We start from the raw sequence: 24242 nt of genomic DNA on the forward strand, positions 1-24242 counted from the left end.
CGGCTTGAGTCATGAGGCCGTGCCCTTGCTTATCTTAGGGGGATGCACTGTCCTAAGAGCGTCTTTCCTTTTTACTGACAGAATCAGGCAGAACCTCAAGGAAAAGCATGCACGACACGTAGCGGATCTTCGAGCTTATTACGAGTCGGAGATTAGTAGTTTAAAACAGAAACTGGAGGCCAAAGATAATTCTGCTGTTGAAGAGTGGAAGGAGAAAAATGAAATCCTTGTGGACAGGTGAGACTCCCATGGAGTTAATGTTTTCCAACTTGAGGAGACTTCTTTTATATGGAATATCATGATGTGGAAGATGCTTGAAAAATATGTACTTTGTGTCTGAAAATTCAACACAAAGACATGTATACCAGGACATATCTAGAGACATGAGTGATTTTTTTTTTATTTTTGGTTTTTTTTTTGGATTTGTTTTTTTCAAGGCAGGGTTTCTCTTTGTAGCCCTGGCTGTCCTGGAACTCACTCTGTAGACCAGGCTGGCCTCGAACTCAGAAATCTGCCTGCCTCTGCTTCCCAGAGTGCTGGATCGAGTGATTATTTTTAAAGATTCAAACTTAGCTAATCAACTCTCTCTAATAACTGACACAAAGCCTTGCTTTTTATGTGGATAAGTCCCTGAAGAAAGTGGAGCTAGCAAATGCAGAGTAATATCATTTGTGGGGTAGTTAATACTGTGGAGTTCTTGGAAAAGCAAGAATGCTGGGATGAAGGCTGGTGAGATGGCTGAACAGGGAACATGCTTCCCACCAAGCCGATGACCTGAGCTTGATCCCTGGGACTCCCATGGTGGAGGGAGAGGACTGACATTAAGTTGTCCTCTGAGGCCAGGCGGTGGTAGTGCACGCCTTTAATCCCGGCACTTGGGAGGCAGAGGCAGGTGGATTTCTGAGTTCAAGACCAGCCTGGTCTACAGAGTGAGTTCCAGGACAGCCAGGGCTACACAGAGAAACCCTGTCTTGAAAAAACCAAAACAAACCAACCAAACAAAAAAAATGTTTTTTTAACCTCTATATATGTTCCATGTGCGTGTGCACGTACACATACACACTCAGAGAGACACATAGACATGCACACAAAATAAGAAGTTTTGGACTTTAGGGGCTGAGAATATAGCTGAGAATATACCAATGTAGCTCATTGGTAGAATATTGGACTTAGTGTCATTGCGTTTAAACCCTAGCATTATAGCAGAAGAAAAGGAATGGAGAGGAAGAGAAAGAAAATGATCTTTTACTTATATCATTCTATTATTATTTTATTTATTTATTTATTTATTTATTTTTGGTTTTTGAGACAGGGTTTCTCCTTATAGCCCAGGCTATCCTGGAACTCACTCTGCAGACCAGGATGGCCTCGAACTCAGAAATTCGCCTGTGTCTGCCTCCCAAGTGCTGAGATTAAAGGTGTGCACCACCACTGCCTGGCTTCTTTTATTATTTTTTTTAAAGATTTATTTCATGTATATGAGTACACTGTTGCTGTCTTCAGACACACCAGAAGAGGGCTTCGGATCTCATTATAGATGGTTGTAAGCCACCTTGTGGTTGCTGGGAATTGAACTCAGGACCTCTGGAAGAGCAGGCAGTGCTCCTAACTGCTGAGCCATCTCTCCAGCCCCCTATAGGATTCTTTGAGCATTAACAGTTTTAAACTTATTTTTTTATGTCTTCGTCATGAATAACTTTACAGTACTATTGTTCTGTTGAGCCTATGGAGGCAGTTTTGCTGCTCAGAAAGGCACAGAGATGCAGGGAGGACGCACTTGGACTCGCCTTTGGGACTGCCCTGCTCATTCTTGCATGTGCTTTACTCCTTAGAGCCCTGTGTAGTGTTAGAGTCTGGGTGAGTACATTTGCTTAGAATTCAGTGGGGTATAAACAGGCAGAGGTTTAGGTGAGCCATGAGAGACTCTCTAAGGGGGAAAAAAAGACATGCCTTGAAAAGGGAATGTGGGGACCACAAATCCTTAGTGAGTCGTTTAGCACTAAGCCATATAATAAATAGTTATTAGTTCTTGGTTTTTTTTTTTTTGGATTGTTTTTTTTTTTTTTTTTTTTTTTTCCTGAGACAGGGTTTCTCTGTGTAGCCCTGGCTGTCCTGGAGCTCACTCTGTAGACCAGGCTGGCCTCGAACTCAGAAATCCCCCTGCCTCTTAGTTCTTGTGTTTGTTAACATGGGTGCTTGAGGCACCAGAGAGTTGGCTCAGTGGTTAAGAATGCATACTGCATCTGGATGTGGTAGTCCACACATTTACTCTCACCCACCCCTCTGGAGACAGACGGATCTCTGAGTTCGAGACCAGCCTGATCTGGAAATTGAGTTCTAGGACAGCCAGAACTACACAAAGGACTACTGCCTGGAAAGAACCAAAACCAAAACCAAAACCAAAAAGAATGCATATACTGCTCTTCAGAGGACCTGGGTTCAGGTCTTAGCACCAGTGTCAGGTGGCTCAAATTGCCTTTAACTTTGGCTTCAGGGGATAATGTAATGGAGACACTGGGTAGCCAATTGAAACTCTTTATTCATCTGGCTGGGACAGCACTCTAGTGTTCCTGGACCTCCCTATGGCCTTGAGTGTCCAGAACAATGGGCTTTGAGGGGCAGAGACCTCCTCCAGGCAGCTCCTCCAGGCAGCTCCTCCAGGCAGCTGCAGAGTAAGCAGTTTGAAGCAAGCAGCATTAACAGAAACTAAGGGTTAGCTGGGGGAGGGTCCACACAAGCAAGCAGTTTTAACAAAGGCTAAGATAAGTTAGCTAGGGCTTCCTGACCTTTGGTTCCTAGAATAGAGTTGGGTAATTTTCCATTGGACTTTCTATCAAGGAGATCAAGTTATAATTAAACCTGGAAACACAATAGAACGTCTGCACTGCCTTTCCCCATTGTAGTCTGGGTCCCTCTTCTGCATACCTGTGCTCACCTGTCTCCCTTCCCACCCTTCCTCCCCCCCCCCCCTCTCTCTCACACACACACACACACACACACACACATTGTAAAAGAAAGATAGTGGTGCTTAACATAGACCTGGCATACCATCAGTGTTAACCCATTCCTCCTACAGTTTAATCATTAAACACCAAGTCAGATGGTAGCTGAGTTTTGTGGACCGCGTTGATGGTCTTTAATAATTTGCAAAAGAATGCTTCTTTATAAGAATCATAACTTAGGGACTGGAGAGATGATTCAACAATTAGGAGCATATATTTCTCTTCCAGAAGGATCTAAGTTCAATCTTAGCACCTGTGTCAGGCAGCATAGAGCTGTCTATAACTCTAGCGCCTGGGGATCTACTGCCTCTGGATTACAGATTAAAGATAAAATCTTGTGACTAGAGATGGCTCAGTAGTTAAGAGCATAGGCTGTTCTTCCAGACAATCCTGGTTCAACTTCCAGCACTCTTCAGGCAGCCAATAACTGTCTTTAATTCCAGTCTCCGGAGATCCGTTGCACTGCAGTACCTATATGGCATGCAGACATTCACATAGTAATATACCTGTACACATGAAATAAAATCTCAAAGGATTAATTAAAAAATAAAATAATAAAAGTGCAATCTTAAAAAAGGATTCACACTTCAGGGCTGGGGATATGGTTCAGTTGGCCAAGTACTTACTTACATTGTTCTAAGTGTGAGGGTGTGCAGTGTAAAGAAGAGCTGAGATGGTGGCACACCAGTAATTCCCGTGCCATTGAGGTGGGGACAAAGGGACACCGGGGCTCAGTGACTTGCCACTCTAGAGTAGTTGGTGAGCTCCAGGCCAAAGAGAGACCCTTTCTCAGAGGAGGTGGATGGCGGTCCTGCAGATGGCAGCTGAGATCCCTCCACATATGCATATGTTCAATGAAAAGAACAGCGCATTAATGTTGAGTTGATGAAATTAATTGATTGAGTTAATGAAATAGCTCTGAAAGATTTCTGAGTTCGAGGCTAGCCTGGTCTACAGAGTGAGTTCCAGGACAGCCAGGGCTATACAGAGAAACTCTGTCTTGAAAAAAAAAAAAAAAAGGAAATAGCTCAGAAAGGATGCTGTGCCCTGACTTCAAACAGCCCAGCTCTTTTTATCCTTCCAGAAACCATAATGCGCACTTGTATGTCCAGGCAGATTTTTCCATACTAACATCAAGTCATTTTGTACAGTGTTCTCTATTTTAAAAATGCAAAATTTAAATATCAAATTATGTATAACGAATTCACTGTTTTAAGTGTGCAGTTTGGTGGCTGAAATCTGTTACCATTGTTGTGTAGCCATCCAGCTCCAGAATCATTGCTTTCAGCTTGCAAAGCAAACTCTGGGTAGTGTCCTGATGCCAGGCCTGGCAACCTGAGTTTGATCCCAGGAGAGATTCCTGTAGGTTGTGTGTGTGTGTGTGTGTGTGTGTGTGTGTGTGTGCGTGCACGCGTACGCACACGCACCCCAGCATGTATGTACCCCCATCTCCCATTGAATAAATAAGTAAATGAAAAAAGAATCCTGGAGATGTAGCTCATTGGTATAGTGCTTGCCCAGCATGTGTGAGGTACTAAGTTCAATTCCCAGCAGCCCCCATCCAGTGCAAATGTATAAATGTTGGAAAAAGAAAAATCAATAACAAACTAAAGCCCTGTGCTTGTTAGACAGTCACTCCCTCCCTACCTCCTTTTCCCTGACCATGGTCACCTCTGTTCTCCACGTGTTCATGAACTTGCACAGTCTACAAGTGAAGTCCCAGTGTTTTATCTTTCCTTTTTTTGGGAGGGTGGGGTGGTATGGTACTGGGAGTAGAAGCCAGGCTCCCACAGAGGTTTCGTATGTGCTTTGATGCTGACATACAGTGACAGGCTTACTGCACTCAGCATATCCTCAAGGCTGGGCCATGGCATCTGAATTTCCTCTACTCCAGGCCTTCATCCTCACAAATGCCACATTTGGGTTTCTGCTGAAGGACACAGTTCTCAGTATCTCTTCACAACTTAACATTCTCACTTTTTTCCTCTGGTGCTGATAATTGAACTCAAGGTTTCATGCTATGCTCTAAACTAAAGCCTTCTTCCTCTTGCTGTTTCCTAGGGTCATTACCCTTTTATCTTTAGATACCAGACTATCCGGGATGCTTGTGTGAAAGTGGTGTCTTGGGTGCTGGCTAACATTGTGGAGCGTGCTTTTACTTTACAGACCAGCAAACTTCTTGAGTTTGTTTAATATTCTTAGGAGATATTATTTTGTTTTCTAACTGATCCTAAATTTCTGTTTCCTAGATGTGGCCAGCTGGATAGTGCGTTGAATGAAGCTACTAGCCGAGTGCGGACACTTGAGAAGAAGAACAGTTTGCTTGAAATAGAAGTGGTATGTGCTTGTGTGAAGGGCTGGTTCTAGTGCATGATGCTAAAACGTGTAGATCACTGCAGCTTGAGGCTTACCGATGGCTGTGTGCCTAGGAGTGCAGATGGTGGCTTTGTTCTTTGTTTTGTTTTGGTTTTTTGAGACAGGGTTTCTCTGTGTAGCCCTGGCTGTCCTGGAATTCGATCTATAGACCAGGCTAGCCTTGAATTCAGAGATCCACCTGCCTCTGCCTTCCAAGTGCTGGGACTAAAGGTGTGAGGCACTATACCTGGCTGTTTTATTCTTGATATAGTACCTTATAAGCAAAATTTTGGTGAAAAGTACCTGTTTTGTTCTATACATTGTCTCTGCTTTAATGCCTGGTCCCCTTTTGGGTAGACTTCAGGTCCTTGCTAAGCTAGGCAGTGTCTAGAAACGGAGTCACCCAGCCTTTGTTGCTTTGTTTTAGTTAGCTCTGTCTCAGTGGTAAACTCCAGCATGAAGTTAGGGATTAGTATCTCTCTTGTTAATCTTACTTTCTGTTGTTTTGTTTAGAGATGGGTTTTGCTGTGCTATAGCTTAGAGTGTTCTTGGACTCATGGGCTTAAGCAGTCTTGATAGTTCAGCCTTTCAAACCAATTGGATTGGGGCATGAGGTATTGGACCCAGCCTTAATCTTTTTCGAGACAGGGTTTCTCTGTGTAGCCCTGGCTGTCCTGGAACTCACTCTGTTGACTAGGCTGGCCTTGAACTTAGAAATCCGCCTGCCTCTGCCTTCCAGAGTGCTGGGATTACAGGCGTGCGCCGCTACTGCCCGGCTTTCATCTTTTTTTTTTTTTTTTTTTTTTTTGTGAAATGCATTTTTTATTTTGTATTTTCATAGAGTATAGTTAAAAAGCCCCCATCCTGGGCTGGAGAGATGGTTCAGTGGTTAAGAGCATTGGCTGCTCTTCAGAGGTCCTGAGTTCAATTTCCAGCAACCACATGGTGGCTCATGACCATCTATAATGGGATCCAAAGCCCTCTTCTGGTGTGTCTAAAGACAGCTACAGTGTAGTATACTCACATACATAAAATAAATAAATGCTTTTGAAAAATAAAAGCCCCCATTCCCCAGCATATTAGTTTTGAGCAGTGTATTTAAGGACAGTTTCATAATTCCTCTGACATTTGTGGTTATTTATTTCTTCATTGGGGTGATCCACAAACAGTTCTGGGTATGTGGGTCCTGGGATCATTGTATCCCTGTGTAGTTTTTTTTGTGTGTGTGTGTGTCCACCTTTGGTTAATCTCGTCTTGGTGTTTCATTAGAGTGGTCCTTTCTAGACTCTGTCCCAGGACACAACAAAATGTTAAAGTAGCTTATTCCCATCTGTACATTTTGTTCTAATGCACATAATTTTTTAGCTCGTACAGAGGTACCTTTACTTAGAGTGGTTTATCTCTGTTTTTACTGTGTAGAATGACTTGAGAGAACGCTTCAATGCAGCCAGCAGTGCCTCCAAAATTTTGCAGGAACGAATTGAAGAAATGAGAACAAGCAATAAAGAGAAAGATAACACCATCACTCGGCTAAAGTGTCGGCTACAGGATCTGGAGGAAGCCTTTGAGAATGCTTACAAACTCTCAGATGATAAAGAAGCGAGGCTGAGACAAGAAAACAAAATGTTTCAGGATGTAAGTAGCCAGCCCAGGACTTCCTCAGACAGAAGCAGCTTAAGAGAGAAAGGGCTGATTTGGCTTACAGCTCAGGAAGGGTACTCTGTCATGAAAGGTAGGGAGGGGGCTGCGTGGTCACATGACAGTCACACTTAACCTCAAGGCTCACTTCCTTTAGGAAGTCTCCACAACCTTCTCCAACAGTGCCAATAGCTTGGGTACCAAGTGCTCAACCAGAAACCTGTGTGGGGGCCATTTCCCATTTAAGCCAAAGCTGGCCGAAAGTGGTGTGTCAGCTAATGTACTCTTTGAAGCTGTGATGCACATTTCTGTCCAAGCCTTAGACTGTACAGTAACTGCTCGCAGCCTCCTCTTGATGGAAGCGCTCACAGGAAGCTTCATGCTGCAGCAGGAAGTCAGTGTAGAAGGCTGGCTGAGCTCCTCCCTCTTCTGTTCTCTTCCTCAGTCTCTTGAGTGCTGCACTTACAGGTGTTCACTTGCATGCCTGGCTCTTTGGTACTGTTGTTTGTGTGTGTTGCCACCCGATCCTACCCCATCCCATTGCACAGATAAAGTCTAGGACCCTAATGATGTTGTTGTTGTTTTGAGTGTGTGTGTGTGTGTGTGTGTGTGTGTGTGTGTGTGTTTACTATCTGTGGTGTGTCATAATCATCCATTTCCTCTTCCCTATCCTGGGTGTTGTGGATAGAGACCAGGGCATTGCAAGCTATACTAACAATCTATGGTCCTTTAGAGCCAGTTTGATTTTTTTTCTTTTTTTTTTTTTTTTTTTTTTTGAGACAGAGTTTCTCTGTGTAGTCCTGGCTGATCTAGAACTTAAGATCTGCTTGCCTCTGCCTCCAGAGTGCTGGAATTAAAGGCATGTACTCCCTAGCTTAGTCTGATTTTTTTTTTTAAACCTTATTATGTGTATGTATGATGCACGAGTGTGGTCACATGTGTGGACATCAGAGGACAGTTTTCAGAAGCTGGTTCTTCCGCGGTGGCATACAGGGTCTGAGCGCAGGCTCACACATCCAAAGCTTGAGCCTCTAGAGATGTTGGCTCAGCCCAGGTTGGAATTTTTTTCAAAGATTTATTTGTTTTTATTTTGTGTGTATAAATGTTTTGTGTGTATGCATGTGTACTGTGTACTTGCTTGGTATATACAATAAAGGCCAGAAGAGCGTGTCAGATTTTTTTGAGGATTTAATTTCAGTTAAAATTGGGTTCATAAAACATTGGCTCTGGATTGGGTTCCAGGTTGTTTGTTTTTTTCATAAACTTGTTTTTACATTTATTTCATTTTATTTATCTGTATATTTGTTTGTGTATGTGTGTGTCTATACACATGCACATATCATGATGTGTAGAGGTCAGAGGGCAACTCTGACCTGGGTCCTGGGACTAAAACTCATCTTGTTGTCTAGGCAAGGGCTCTCACCTGCCATCTTGCTGGCTTCCTTAAGATTTTGATATCTTAATTCTCAAGTTATGGTACTTAAGTGATCTGAAATCATTTTGTCCTGACATCCTCCTGGTAGCCGAGGGTGTGTTGTCATGGAACTACACAGACATGGTTTCCAGAGTCCTAATAGAAGCTGGACTGGTGGTGATATCCTCCCATAGCCGGTGGTGATTTCACAGGCTGCCGTTGTGTTTGATCATGACTTCTGACCCCCACCTCTGCGGTGGTCAGTGGTCTTCGTCCCTGGCTTGGTTCCTCTCTCTGGAAATGGTGGGTCCTTGCCCCACCTGAAATGCTGCAGCATGGTTTTGTGTTCCTTGTGTTGTTCACAAGACTGTTCTCTCTGGGAGTTTTCTGTTTTCTTAGTTGTTGTTTTTTGCTGTTCTCTTTAGAATTCTTATTAGACAGATGTTGGATTTCACATTGATTCTTTAACTTTTAAACCTTTTTCTTAGTTTAATTTTGTTTGTGTTTTGTTTGTTTGCCTGTTTTTAATAGACAGAGTCTCTATTATACAGTCCCTGGTTGTCCTGGAACTCACTGTATAGACCAGAATGACCTCAAACCTACAGACATCTGCCTGCCTTTGTGTCCTGAGTGCTGGGATAGAGGGCATTTACAATCCATTCCAGCGTTTTAATAGATTGTGTTTTTTAAAACCTGTACTGAAGTGTTTTGTCTGAATGCATGTATGTGCATCACATGCATGCAGTACCTTCAGAGGCTAGAAGAGGGTGGTTTATCTCCTGGGACTGGAGTTGTGAGCCACTGTGTGGGTACTGAGAATTGAACCTGGGTCCTCTGGAAAAACAACCAGTGCTCTTACCTACTAAGCTATTTCTCTAGGCTTGGGTGTTTTTTAAAAAGCCCTCTCAAGGCAGTGACTCCCCTGAAATACTCTGTTCTATTCTAATGACTTCCCACCCCACCCACATCCATCATTTTTTAAAACATACTTTTATTTTCAGCCCTGCCTTCTGTCCCTCTCATTTTCTTCTTGTGTTTTAATGTTAGGGCCTTTTATCTGTTAAGATTGACTTTTTCAAAGCTAACTAGAAAGTAGCTTTGCTGGGAACAGGCCTTTGGAAGGGCAATGAATGCTCTTAATCACTGCACCATCTCACAGAATACCCCGTAGCTCCAGCTCCTGGGGATACAACGCCCTCCTCTAGCCTCTTAAGATATCCATACACCCACCCTCCCTCCCTCCCTCCCTCCCTCCCTCCCTCCCTTCCTTCCTTCCCCTACCCCCCACCCCCAAATTATAGAGAAAAAGGTAGCTTTGTGGCCCTGGGCAGGGTGACTCACTGGTGGGTGGCACCCTTGGACTGGATGTGAATGAGGACGAGGGTTGCCGGGCTGCCTTGGTTCCTGCAGCTCTGTTCTGCTGGGCGTATCAGTCTCTGTAGAGACTTCTCTGTCACTTACCTGCCAGGCCTAGCACGCAGGATCCCTCTGCAGGCAGAAGAGGGCAGGAAGGCTCTTAGGCAGGAGCCTTAACCTAAGCCCCCTTTCCCACAGTGTGTTTGTTTTATATGTGCTTTCACTTGTGCCCAGTAATCCTGATGGCAGCTAAGGTTTGGGCAGTCGTCTAGAGGCACAGGATGTAGCAGGGCTTGGAATTCCCTTGCCCTTTTAGACATGTCTCTGTTATTTTAAAAACCATTTGCATACTTTCTGCTATAGCAGTGTATCCTGTCCTCATCTTGGGCCCTTCTGGGGTGCTCACTGTGTGAGGTTCAACCGGCCTCAAATTTGCCATCTTCCTTCAGCCTCCTGGATGCTGGCCTTCCAGGGATGTACACCATATGCAGTTTTAAATAATGCTAGGCATTTTGGCATTATATTTTTAGTCTATAAAATAAATGTAGGACACTCTAATAAAAATTTAAAAGATAGTACAAACACATTTTACTATTATGTTGAGGGCTTGTATTGGTGTTGTTTTGTTCTGCTTTTAAAATTGTTTCAGGAATGGAGAGATGGCTCAGTGGTTAAGAGCACTGATTGCTCTTCCAGAGGTCCTGAGTTCAATTCCCAGCAACCACATGGTGGCTCACAACCATCTGTAATGGGATCCGACTTCCTCTTCTGGTGTGTCTGAAGACAGTGACTGTATAATCATATAAATGAAATAAATAAATCTTAGGAAAAAAAGGTTTATTAAAAAATAAATAAATAAAATAAAATTGTTTCAGATTTAAAAAGCTTTCAAATATCCTCTCAGGAATCACCCTATCCCCTTTCCTAGAACCATTGCTTCTCTGTCAGCCTTTCCTTACCTTGGCAGTTGGAAGAGTACTGTTCTTCTGTTACCTGTCTAGTTCTGTGTACAAGTCTCTGATTTCTTTGCAGCTCCTAGGAGAGTATGAATCCCTCGGCAAAGAACACGGGCGAGTAAAGGTAAGGGTAAATCTGGGTTTTACCTTGGGCCTTACATAGGTCCTGGCTTGTGAGGCAAAAGGCCCTGGCTTCTTCCCCTTCTCTATCACAGCTGTTTGAAACAACAATCCCTGTGTTTGCCCTTCCTGTGTTGAGATCTTTATTTTCAAATATCTGCCCTACCTGACTGACACGTTTGTGAGGTCTGTTGTTAATTTACCAAATACTATTATTGCATGACTGTTGCGTTTATTTGGTATGGGTTGAGAAGAAACTGGGCAGAAGTTTATTATATATACTCAGATGACCATCTGCTCCCTATAAATGTAAAATTAGAATTCTCAAAGCATTAATTCTAGCACTTGGGAGGCAGAGGCAGGCAGATTTCTGAGTTCGAGGCCAGCCTGGTCTACAGAGTGAGTTCTAGGACAGCTAGGGCTACACAATTCTCAAAGCAGTATTTTGATGGGGTAGTAAAAATCTATACATTGTATCTGAATTCTTAGCTGAAGCTCTGTTTGGAGTTACATATCTGGTCTCAGTAGTACCCACAGTAATGCTGTATGTGATTCCAGCCAGTCAACTGAATGCAGTAGGGGATTATGGATTTCTGAGGTTAGTGAACTCTCTGTAGCTATAGCTAAGACTGAGTTTTTCATGCCTGCACATCATTGAAGGTTTTTGTTGTGCTGTTCTGGTAAGCCTTCAGGCAGCATCGACTGCGGCTGTTGGTCCCTGGGAGAGGACAGTGATATCGCTTCCCCTTGAGTTGCCCAGATTGGTTCCGTGGCTCATGCCATCCTTGCTGAGTTCCACTGCAGTTAACAGCTGGCTATTTAGCCTTACATTTGCTTTATATTACGCGTTTTTGAAGTAAAAGGTTCCATCTGCATGCTCATCGTCAAGTTATGTAAATTCTTTCTCCCCTTAGGATACATTAAACACAACTGAGAACAAATTGCTTGATGCACACACACAGATTTCTGACTTGAAAAGGTAGGTGTCTTCCTAATAAAGAGCAGTGCTAATTGTCCTTTGTGTTTGTATTGACAGTGAATGAAACTCTCTTGAGAACTTTTAAAGCCATGTGGGATCTAGTTGTATCTTAATCCTTGGGCATGTATGTAAATGCATTACATTTTAGCTTGGGAGATTTTGAAGTGATTAGAATATACTGGTGGGACTGGAGAGATAGCTCAGTGATTAAGAGCACACATCGCTCTTCCAGAATATCCAAGTTCAATTCCCAGCATCATGGGAGGGGCATTGCAACCTCCTGAATAAAGTGTACAAGTACATACTATTAAAACTAAACCCCAGGGGCTGGAGAGATGGCTCAGTGGTTAAGAGCACCGACTGCTCTTCCAGAGGTCCTGAGTTCAATTCCCAGCAACCACATGGTGGCTCACAACCATCTGTAACAGGACCTGATGCCCTCTTCTGGTGTGTCTGAAGAGAGGGACAGTGTACTTACTTACATAAAATAAATAAATCTTTAAAAAAAAACCAAACTAGCCGGGTGGTGGCGCACGCCTGTAATCCCAGCACTCTGGGGAGGCAGAGGCAGGTGGATTTCTGAGTTCGAGGCCAGCCTGGTCTACAGAGTGAGTTCCAGGACAGCCAGGGCTATACAGAGAAACCCTGTCTCAAAAAAAGCAAAACAAAACAAAACAAAAAAACCAAATCCAAAAAAACAAAACAACAACAACAAAAAAAAACTATACCCCTTGAAAAAGGAATATCTAAATTGGCCTCTAAGCATACCTTTTATAGTTGTGTTTGGGTCAAATTCTCTCCAACCCCAAGGTTAGAGAGTCACTTTAATCTGAAAGATTTATACTGAAAAGAGCAGCAGAGTATCTGGATTTGCCGCCTTACCACACTGGAGGATGTACCTGTCATGTTAGAGCTGTTCCTTCCTAAGCTTGCCCTTCTTCCCTCAGCCATCCCGCCAGCCCCTACACAGTTAAAGAATGGAGCCTGATGACTCCCCCAGATCCCACAAGGTGGCAGGAGAGAACCGGTTCCTGAGAGTCAGTTGGCCTCTGACTTTCACATATAAACACCTGAAAACACACACACACACACACAGACACACAAATTCAAAGAAATGAATTAAATTAAAAAAAGAAAAAGAAAAGGAGGGTTATGCTAACTGGAAACACTTGAAGTTGGCTGGGGTAGTTCTCATCTCATGAGGAAATTGAAAGTAAGCTTTTATTCTGGATGTAGTGCAAATGAGATGAATTGCCGCCTCATCTCAGAGTTGAAAGTTGTTTTATTTTTTATTATATATTTAATAAACTATTATAATTAAAATATTAACAAATATTATATATTTAATAAATATTTTTATTCATTAAAAGAGCCTTTGCCTCTTTTAAAAATCAAGATGTTATTTTTTTTAAGTTTAATTCCTGTCCCTCATGCGTGACAGAATCCTAGTTGTCCTTTTTCCTGTGCAATGCTGCTCGGCAGAGCCCAGTGTATTTGTTGTCCTGAATATTTCTGGGTTTTTTGTTTTGTTTTGTTTGTTTGTTTGTTTTCTTTTAACTTTTCAAAGTTTAATGGTGCCGTTGTACTGTGAAGGAGGTTTCTGAGCAGCAGGCTATCATAGCCTTCCAGAAGAGGGACGGTTCAGGAACATCTGGTCATCGAGCTGCAGTTTTTAGTCTGTTTCAATGTGTTTAATACTCTTACTGCTTTTGACGTAGGATGATCTCAAAACTTGAAGCTCAGGTGAAGCAAGCAGAGCATGAGAGTGTGCTGAGTCTTCGCGATGGCGCCAAAGCTCCCACGAGGCCATCCCGGGCTAAGTAAGTGACTCCACTTAGTGTCCCTGCAGCGTGGCCTTCTATTACTCAAGAAGTCAGTGGTGAATTGTCTGCAGTCTTAGATGCCTATTGAGGTCACAATGGCTGGATGTTATCCACATTCCTACGGAGAAGCATTATCTAGGATAAAGAAAAGCGGAGTCAGGTGGCTGGGAGCCTTGGACAAGCGTTGTGTTCCTGATCTGTCCCAGCACTCTCTGTGTGACCATGAGCAAAGCTCCTGCTTTTTTACTCTTGTCTTTTTCATGTAAGCAACTTTCGAAAAGACTTATTTCTTCTTGGGCAGGCATACAGAAGCAGGTGTGGGAGTTTTGGGGCTGGAGTTACTGGCGGCCTCGAGCCATGGGACATGGGTGCTGGGAATGAACTTGGGTCTATTGCACGGACAGTGAGCTCTGAGCCATTTCTACGCGAGTTTAATAAGAGTTGTGTATGAGATTATTCTTTTCAAGTGTTTCTTCTCACATTTGCTATCATTTTCCTGCTTGACTCCCCATTCTAGAGTCTTTTTGTTGGTTTTGTCTTTTACTGAGGTGAGTGTTTATGTGCACAGTATTTATGTGCACAGTGTTTATGTGCGTAGTGTTTATGTGCACAGTTGTGACATTAGCTCAACCTCCCCATCGCCATTCAGTGTGGATGGCAGCCAAGTACGGTAGCACATGCCTTTAATATCAGCATTTAGAGGCAGAAGCAGTTGGCTCTCTATGAGCTTGAGGCTATCCTGGTCTACATAGTAAGTTTTAGGCCAGCCAGGGCTATCTAAAGATACCCTGTCTAAAACAAAACAGTGCCAAACACCAAGGCGAGCAGCTCATCCCTTCTGTAAACCAGACTGCTTGGCTAGTCTTTGTAATGTCTCCCCCAGCTAGCCTTGAATTCTTTTTATTGTTCTTGCTTCAGTTAGAGGTTGTAAAGGGCTGGGCAGTGGTGGCGCACACCTTTAATCCCAGCACTTGGGAGGCAGAGGCAGGTGCATTTCTGAGTTCGAGGCCAGCCTGGTCTACAGAGTTCCAGGACAGCCAGGGCTACACAGAGAAACCCTGTCTTGGGGGAAAAAAAAGTTGCAGAGGGATGGGGCTTCATTTTAGCAGCCGCCTCCCCAGTGACAGTTGCAAAGGGAGCACAAATAATTACCTATAAGAACAAGACACTGGGCAGTAGTGTCACATGTCTGTAATCCCAGCACTCTGGGAGGCAGAGGCAGGTGGATTTCTGAATTTGAGGCCAGCCTGGTCTACAGAGTGAGTTCCAGGACAGCCAGGGCTATACAGAGAAACCCTGTCTCAAAAAAACCAAATCCAAAAAAAAAAAAAGAACAAGACCCTGGACTGGAGAACATTTTAAAGTTTTACCACTAGAATCCAGGCATTATATTTATATATATATTATATATATATATATATATAATATAAATATAATATATATAATATAAATAATATATATATATTAATTTTTTTTTATTTGTTTACATCCCAAATGCTGTCCTGCCTCCTGGTCCCCTCATCACAGACACCCTCCCCTACTCCCCTTCTCCTCTGAGAGGGTAGGTCACCTCCTGGGTATTCCCCCATCCTTGGTGTGTCAAGTCTCTGCCAGGGCAGGTGCATTCTTTCCCTGAGGCCAGACAAGGCAACCCTGTTGGGGAATGGACACCACAGTCAGATTACAGCTTTAGGGAGAGCCTCTGCTTCAGTTGTTGGGGAGCCCACATGGAGACTGAGCATGCCGGGGCCTCGTTCCAGCTCATGTGTGCTTTGGTTGGTGGCTTAGTCTCTGAGAGTTCCCACGGGTCCAGGTTATTTGACTCTGTTGGTTTTTCTGTGAGGTTTCCATTTCCTTCAGAGTCTTTAGTCTTTCCCAAACTCTTCCATAAGTGTCTCCACTCTCCATCCAATGTTTGGCTGTGGGTATCTGCATCTGCTTCAGTCAGCTGCTGGGTAGAGCCTCTCAGAGGACAGTATGCTAGGCTCCTGTCTGCAAGCACAACAGAATATCATTAATAGAGTCAGGGATGGGTTTCAAATTGGGCCAGTTTCTGGTTAACCATTCCTTCAGTATCTGCTCCACCTTTGTCTCTGCATTTCTCTTAGACAGGAAAATTTGGGGTCAAAAGGTTTGTGGGTGGGTTCGCATCCTTATTCCTCCACTAGGGGTTCTGTCTGGCTGCAGGACGTGGCCTCTGCAGGTTCCATGTCCCCACTGTTTGGCTTGTTGGCTAAAGTCACCCATATTGACTCCCAGGAGCCACCTCCTCCCCAACCCCAGCCCCACCATCCCACGTCTCTGGGACTTCCTAAAGATTCCTCCCATCCCCCAACCCCAGCAGCTGCAGGTTTCCATTCTTTCTCCTGGCCCTCTACACATCTAATCCTCCCCCTCATCCCATTCGTCCCTCCCTCCCCTCTCCCATCACTTCCCTTCCTTCTTCCTCCTCCTCCTCCTCCTCCTACTCCTCCTCCAATTATTTTGTTCCCCCTTCTAAGTATGATTAAAGCACCCTTGCTTGGATTTATTTTCACACTGGTTGAACAAATTTGCAATCCCAGCACCATTTGTTGAAGATGCTTTCTTTTTCCATTGTATGGTTTTAGCTTCATTGTCAAAAAACTTTACCAGAGAACTTCTACAGCTGATAAACAACTTCAGCAAAGTGGCTGCATAGAAAATCAATAGCTTTCCTTTATATAAATAACAAACAGGCAGAGAAAGAAGCTAGGGAAACTACAAGCTACAAATAATATAAAATACCTTGGTATAACTCTAACCAAGCAAGTGAATGATCTGTAGGACAAGAACTTCAAGTCCTTGAAGAAGATCTCAGGAGATGGAAAGATCTCCCATGCTCATGGATAGGTAGGATTAACATAGTGAAAATGGCCATCTTACCAAAAGCAGTCTACAGATTCAATACAATCCCCACCAAAATTCCAACACAATTTTTTACAGACCTTGAGAGAGCAATTCTCAGCTTCATATGGAAAAACAAAAAACCCATGATAGCTAAAACAATCCAGAACAATAAAAGAGCTTGAATCACCATCCCTGACCTCAAGCTGTACTACAGAGCAACAGTGGTAAAAACTGCATGATATTGTACAGAGAGGTTGATCAATGGAATCGAATTGAAGACCCAGAAATAAGCTGACATTTTATCTTTTGTTAACGGAAAGACCTTTAGGGATGGATCTATATTAAGCTGTGCTTTTCTGCTTTAGTTCTCTAGAATTATCTTACTGTAACCTTTGGTTTAGTTTTTGCATTTGGAACAGTCTTTATTATGAAGCTCTGGTTGGCCCAGTACTCACTCTGTAGCTCAGGCTGGCCTCAGACTTGCAGTGGTCCTCTCCTCTCTGCCTCCAAAATACTGAGATTACAGGAATGCACTGCCCTGGCACAGTGCCACCTGGATGACACATCTACAGAAGAAGGCTTGACTGTTAGAATTCAAATTTTAGTTATGACTTTGGTATAAAGTATATTAATAAGAAGTCCAGCCAGGCAGTGGTGGCGCACACCTGTAATCCCAGCACTCTGGGAGGCAGAGGCAGGTGGATTTCTGAGTTCAAGGCCAGCCTGGTCTACAGAGCCAGGACAGCCAAGGGCTACACAGAGAAACCCTGTCTCAAAAAAACCAAATCCAAAAAAAAAAAAAAAAAAAAAAAAAAAAAAAAAAATCTGTCAGAAAAATGAAGTTGTATTTCTAACCCTCCTAAGCTGTAATTGTCAATATACTTTCTATATCTTTGTTGAGTAATCATAATAGAATATAATAGGTTTTTGTATTTAAAAGAAAAGTTAGAGCCTGGAGAGATGATGTGGAATTAAGGGCACTTCCTACTCCAGAGAACCAGTGCTCACCGTCCATGTTGGCGGCAAGCAATTGCTTGTAACTCCAGCTTTGGGGATGGCACTCTCCTCTGAACTCTGAGAACTACATTCATGTACACAAGCTCCCACTCACAAGCACACTATACCTATCATTTAAAAATAAAATTATTTTAAAAATGGTGTTTAAGAAGTAAATATTAGTGCAGTGCGGTGTCTCAGCAGCTAACGACAGTTGCCACAAGTGTGAGCGCCCGGGCTGGAGCCCACAGGGAAGGGAAGACCCAGCTCCTAAGAGTTGTTTTCTGACCTCCGACCTCCACATGTCAGCCGTGACATGCATGCATGCCTACTCTCACAGTAAAAAGAAATCAATACATCTTGAAAAAGAAAATTTAGCCAGAGGTCATCCTCAGCTACAGAGCCTGCTTGATGCTAAGCCTGGGCTATGGAAAACCTTGTCTCAGGCAAAAAATATAAATCAAACCAGTCAAAAGGAACCAAAGGGAAAGATGAATTTTTGAGAACAAGTAAAAGAAGAGGCATAAAGTTTCGGGTTCGAGAGCCCTTTTGGGGCTTCGCATGCAAGGCGCCAGGGTTGTGAGGGTGCTGGTCATTCACATTGTTCTAAGCAGGAGGCAGAACAAGCATATGACCTGCACCCCTCACCCCAGTGACCTTTCCCAGCAGCTAGGCCCATACCCCTAAGGCCCCATGATCCTCCCAAACAGTTGTAGTACTTCAGAATCCGATGTCAAAACACATGAGCCTGTAGGGGACATTGCATTTACACCATGATACATGGCTTGGATAGTCACAGCAAGAAGTCATGTAGCCCTAGGTGACACTGTGGATTAATCATAGATAGCTTTCTAAGTTATTGTTAGGCCTTTGGATTTTAACCTTTAGTTCATTGAGAATTGAGAATTCTCTTGAAGATTTTATTTTATTTTAGTTGGTTTTTTTTTTTTTTTTTTTTTTTTTTTTTTTTGAGACAGGGCTTGTCTCTGTAGCCCTGGCTGAACCAGAACTTCCTATGTAGTCCAAGCTGGCCCCAACCTGATCTTCCTGTTCCTTTATCCCAAGTGTTGGCATTAACTGTGTGTGCCATTATACCTGGTGTAAATTTTAAAGATGTGTGTGTGTGTGTGTGTGTGTGTGTGTGTGTGTGTGTGGTGTTCATTTGCTGTGGTATACCTGGAAGCTAGAGGAATTCTTTACTTCCTTCTTTATAGAGATCCTAGGGATGAAACTGAGTCATTAGTCTTTTGGTGCTTTATCCACTGAGTTGTCCCCCTGGCCCCTGAAGGTTTTTGTATAATAAAACAGTGCCACCTGACGCTTGTATGTGTACAGTTCCTGCCACGAGAAGACATGAAGTAGGCCATTTTAGTGCTGGGAGAGCAGGGTTGCAGGTGTCTGGTATCTGTAAGAGCGATGATTGAGGGCCAGGGAGACAGCTCAGTGCTGGGGCTTGCCACCACATTTTATGACCTCATGGCTGAAAAAGAGAATCAGCTTCCAAAAGTTGTCCTCTGACTTCTGCATACACATCATGGCATGTCTGTGCACACACTAAATAAATAAATAAATGTAATATGAATTTATTTTTAATTACAAGAAAAAAGAGAACCTTTGGAATGCTCTGGAGGTGGAGTGCACTGAACAGAACATGGTTGTATAGAACATTGGCTGATGAGACAAGAGTGGGACAGCTCCGGCTGGAGAGCCTCAGCGGTTAGAGCACTGACTGCTCTTCCAGAGGTCCGGAGTTCAAATCCCAGCAACCACATGGTGGCTTACAACCATTTGTAGTGGGGTCTGATGCCCTCTGCCAGTGTGTCTGAAGACAGCAACAGTATACTCCGTATACATAACATAAACAAATAATTCTTTTAAAAAAGAGAGAGAGACAGCTCAGAACACATAGAGATCAGACCGTTATGAAGATTTTTGCTTGTGATTTACATGGGTTGAGGCAGAAATCAGTCGGGCAATTGTGAATGTAGGCTTGGGGCTCAGGATGCTAGCCTGGGGCACAGTGCTGGAGCCAGTTATTCCCGAACGGTGTTTACAGGGTTGATAGGAGCTGGATGTCAGGGACTGGTGCACGACAGAGCTCTTGGAGTCCTGCTTTTGGTTGTGGGTATGGAGTTTGGCAAGGGAGCCATTGAAACACCTACTGCAAGTGAGGGGGAACTGAAGCAGCCACAGTCACTGAATGCACTGAGGCATCGGGCAGTAAGGACTGAAGCGGCCCAGTGGGTCTACAAGCTGGAGACTGCTTTGACTCAGAAGTGTGGAGAGTGTGAGACTCTTTGTAGTGTGCTGAAGACAGCCTACATGTCTAGCACCTGGAAGCGCATGTGTTGTGTACTTACTCAGTGTGGCCGTGTATGATGGGAAAGGCTTGGCAGGTCGCAGCTTTTAGGCCAAAGCCTTCCTACACCATCATTTTTTATGCTGTGTAGGACTGAGGAATTTTTAGTGTTTTTGGCAGGGCTGAGGTTTTACAAGCTCAAGGGCCTGAGTTCAAGCCCCTAAACTTATAAAAATGCTAGGTGTGGGGCTAGAGAGGTGGCTCAGCAGTTTAGAGCAATGGCTACTTGGTCCCAGAGGACCTGGGTTCAATTCCAGCACCCACAGCACCCACATGATGGCTCACAGCCATCTTTAACTCCAGTTCTAGGGGATCTGATGCCGTTTTTGGCCTCCAGGGACATCAGTCATGTATGTGATGCATAGACATACATGCAGGCAAAACATCCATACATATAAAATAAAATAATAAAAAATAGTAATAAAAAAATAGCACAGCACTCAGGAGGCAGAGACAGGCAGATGTCCGTGGCCAGTCTGGTATACAAAGCCAGTTCAGGACAGCCAGGTCTATTACACAGTGAAAGCCTGTCTTAAAAAACCTAAATAAAAAAATAAAAATTAAAAACACTAGGTATGGCTGAGCAGTGGTGGTGCCTGCTTTAATCTCAGTGCTTGGGAGGCAGAGGCAAAAGGATCTCTATGAGTTTGAGGCCAGCCTGGTGTATAGATAGAGTTCCAGGACAGCAACCCCCAGGCTCTCCCCCCCCAAAAAAGCCAGGTTTCATAGTTTTAATCCTAGCACTGCAGGTTTGAAGATAGGAGCTGTTACTTACTGGCCGTCAGTTTGGCCAGCAAAAGACCCTGTCTCAAAGGGGGTGGACAGCCTCTTCTGAGGTTGGCATCTGAGCTTGTCCTCTGGCAGCCATGTGAATGAACTCACATGCATGCATAAGATATTTGGGACTGGACATTTAATCACAGCACTCAGGAGGCAGAAACAGGTAGATCTCTGATCTACCCAGTGAGTTCCAGACCAGCCAGGGCTGAAGGCCTGTGTTGTGATGCCTTGGGGGAAGCAAAGCAAGGGAATTCATTTGCATATTGTCCTCCCGCTTTTGCCCAGCAACAGCAAAGCTAAGTAGTTTTTATTCTTTTGCCTTTTGGAGATAATGGTATTAAAATGTCTCGTCTGGACTGTCAATTTGGAGTAATTTTAGTAGTGAAATATAGAACAATAAAATCTAGTTGAGAAAGAAATAGATTTTTTTTTTCTTTTCAAAGTGCTGGTGGCTGGGGCTGGCCAGATGGCTGAGTGGGTAAAGGCCTGTGCCTTCACGCCTGAAATGAGTTTGATCCCTGGATCCACCTGGTGGACGGAGAAAATCGGCTCTCGGCTCTTGCAAGTTGGACTCTTGAGTTCCACAAGTGCACCACGACATGTGCATATCCTCATAATAAATTAATGCAGACATATATAGACAAAGTAGATTTCCAAAAAGGAAAATCCAGGAACATTTACCTGGGAAATAGTTACTAGGGCCTTTATATGTCAGTAATCCATTCACGTTATAAGATAACCACATGTTCTTTTAAGTCCATACCAAGTCAAGTGGCTGCACTTTCCAGGAAAACTGTAACTGTTTCTTGTATTATCGATGTAGTAATCTGAAATTATTACAACAAAATCGTTTAAGTTCTTGTACTGGCTGGTTTTGTGTGTCAACTTGACACAGGCTGGAGTTATCACAGAGAAAGGAGTTTGAGTTGGGGAAATACCTCCATGAGATCCAACTGTGGGGCATTTTCTCAATTAGTGATCAAGGGGGAGGGCCCCTTGTGGGTGGTGCCATCCCTGGGCTGGTGCTCTTGGGTTCTATAAGAGAGCAGGCTGAGCAAGCCATGGGAAGCAAGCCAGTAAGGAATATCCCTTCATGGCCTCTGCATCAGCTCCTGCTTCCTGACCTGCTTGAGTTCCAGTCCTGACTTCCTTTGGTGATGAACAGCAATGCAGAAGTATAAGCTGAATAAACCCTTTCCTCCCCAACTTGCTTCTTGGTCATGATGTTGTGCAGGAATAGAAACCCTGACTAAGACAGTGCTGGTGATGGGACCCAGGGCCTGGAAAATGCTAGATAATGTGTTACCAATGAGCTACCCCTTCCTGACCTTCAGTAGGAAAGAATTAACACTAATTTCAGCAAGAACCATAGTTCTGATCTTACAAAAGCAATCAAAGTCTTAAAACTGCAAACAGGAATGCTGAGCCCCGTGAGAACCTTTGTCTTCTGTGAGCAGGGAACTCTAGGACTGAAGAGGCTCAGGGCTTAGCTGTTTGTAGTAGGAATCTCAGGGCCTAGAACAAAGTGAAGACCTTATGCCCAGTAGCACATGCTTGAAACCTTTAAAAGAAACAAATACATTTTTAAACTGCGTGTGTGTGAGCATGCGCTTGCCACTGTGTATGTGTGAAAGCCAGAGGACAACTTTCAGGAGTCAGTTTTCTTTCCATCATGATTTCCAGGATCAAACTCAGGTGTCAGATGGGTGGCAAACATTCTTACCTACTGAGCCATCATCTCACAGGCTCATTCACGCATGTGCATGTGTTTTTAGAATACAAAAAACCTACCATAATTCAGTAAGAAGGAGATAATTTCTTTCACAGATAAAGGAAAAAGATGTGAAGCTGCACAGAAAGAGAAATCCAAACAGCTAATAGCAATAAAGAGGCTCATTTTCCTAAGAAATCTGGAAAGTGACAGTTAAAATAATTGCATGTACCATTTTCGCCATCAGACAGGCCAGATTTAATTAGTTTGGCAGAGACGAAGAAAGGAACTAGCACATACCAGTGGCCACCTGCATGTTGGTGGCCTTGGCTAGAGGACTGTTTGGCAGTAGCCAGGAGACTGAAGGTGCATCCCAAACTTCATAGCTGTGCTTTCAGATATTTGCTGTAGGTTAAGTCTCCCACGTGTTAACTGTAGCATGGTTGAAACATCCCCCAGCAGGAGACAGAATCAGCAGAGCGCATTCAGACTGGAGCCGTGATTGACAGCCCCGCACGCCAGCGTGAATGAACCATGAACATACTGTGGAGGGGAAGCATTCAAGGGTGTGGATGCATGCCCTCGTTTAACAAATGCAGCTATACATATGTATACAATGTTATGTCTCACAATTAAAAACAAATATGGCTAAGATCTAAGCATCTGTTAAGACTGGGAGTAGGTAGGTGGGCGCTTGTAGTATTCTCTGTAATTTCCTAAGAATGTTTGAAATGTTTCTTAATTTAAAAATTGAGGGAAAAGGGCTCTGTTCTGTTGCTCAGTGGCAGAGAGCCTGTGTAGCAGTGAGCAAGGCCTGGGGATAGCTCCAGGCTCACCAGAAGATGGTTTCTGAAAGGGCAAGAGCCACCTGGGGTTGAAGCAGAATGTAACCTAGTGGTGAACTTGACCTAGCAGGTGAAGGATGACATGAGCAGAGAGGAAGATGGCGGGTTCTCTTAGGGTTCGCTTCTTCGTTGACATTGGCCCTGAGTATCTCCCGACTGAAGGCTATGGTGAAGAGCCGTTAGAGTCAGAGCTTGCTGATCAAGGGGAGGAATGTCCACAATGGAGTTGCTCAGTAGGCTCAGGCAGGTGACTGCTCATCAAAGCTCAGCCCAGACAGTGGACAGGAAGTAAGGCCACCATCATCCTCCAAGCTTGAGGTTTTACTTCCGGCCAGATAATGAGAGTTGGAGTCAGGGTTGTGAATAGTTGAGGTGGCCGCCTGCATTCCAGAGTAGACAGAGGAACTGGAGAAGCTGGGATTGATTGGTCAGCTGAGGGATCCGGGGCTTGCTAGCTGCTTGCTGGGATGGTGCTTAGCAGCAGCAGGAACAAAGATAGGGGAGGAATTGGGGTGTTTAGTTTCCTTAGAGCTGGAACCTCTGATTATAACAGTCTAGTTGTATCCTTGGAGGTAGAGGACTTTGTAGACAGAGTCACTGGGTCTAGAGATCAAGGACAGCTCTGTAAGTTGCCTAGTGTGGTGGTGACGGCAGGCTTGGAGATGAGATAGGTTTGTGCTAGTTAATTTTATCAACTTGACACAAACTAGAGTCATCTGGGAAGAGGGAACCTCAACTGAAAAATACCTCTATCAGATTGGCCTCTAGGCGAGTGTGCAGGGCATTTTCTGATTGACATTGATGTGGGAGGACCCAAGCTGATGTGGGCAGTGCCACCCCTGTGCAGGAGACCCGGGGTATACTATAGAGGAAAGTTGGCTGTATACAGGAGCCTGGAGAGCGAGCCAGTGAGCAGCACTCCTTCGTGATCTCTGCTTTGTTTCCTGCCTCCAGGTTACTGCTCAAGTTCCTACCCTGGCTATGTAGACCAGGCTAGCCTGGCACTCAGAGATCCATGTCCTCAGCACTCTGAATGCTAG

At 44.0% G+C, this 24242-nt stretch overlaps 1 protein-coding gene across 12 annotated transcripts in view; it reads left to right on the forward strand.

Annotated features, from left to right (window-relative positions):
• Mphosph9 (M-phase phosphoprotein 9) overlaps positions 1-24242 on the forward strand; it is a 71386-nt gene that overhangs the window by 29390 nt on the left and 17754 nt on the right. For 11 of the 12 annotated variants that reach the window (XR_007975034.1, XM_052168280.1, XM_052168279.1 and 8 more), the window contains 6 exons: positions 82-237; positions 5252-5339; positions 6777-6992; positions 10798-10845; positions 11756-11820; positions 13539-13640. Coding sequence is in view for 11 of the 12 variants with exons in the window: in XM_052168280.1 (XP_052024240.1) it covers positions 82-237; positions 5252-5339; positions 6777-6992; positions 10798-10845; positions 11756-11820; positions 13539-13640 (675 nt within the window). In the remaining variant the exon portion in view is untranslated. The remainder of the gene's footprint in view (positions 1-81; positions 238-5251; positions 5340-6776; positions 6993-10797; positions 10846-11755; positions 11821-13538; positions 13641-24242) is intronic. The other variant, XM_052168276.1, reaches the window with a different exon arrangement.

This window comes from Apodemus sylvaticus, chromosome 22, assembly GCF_947179515.1.
Source record: "Apodemus sylvaticus chromosome 22, mApoSyl1.1, whole genome shotgun sequence".
Taxonomy (NCBI): domain Eukaryota; kingdom Metazoa; phylum Chordata; class Mammalia; order Rodentia; family Muridae; genus Apodemus; species Apodemus sylvaticus.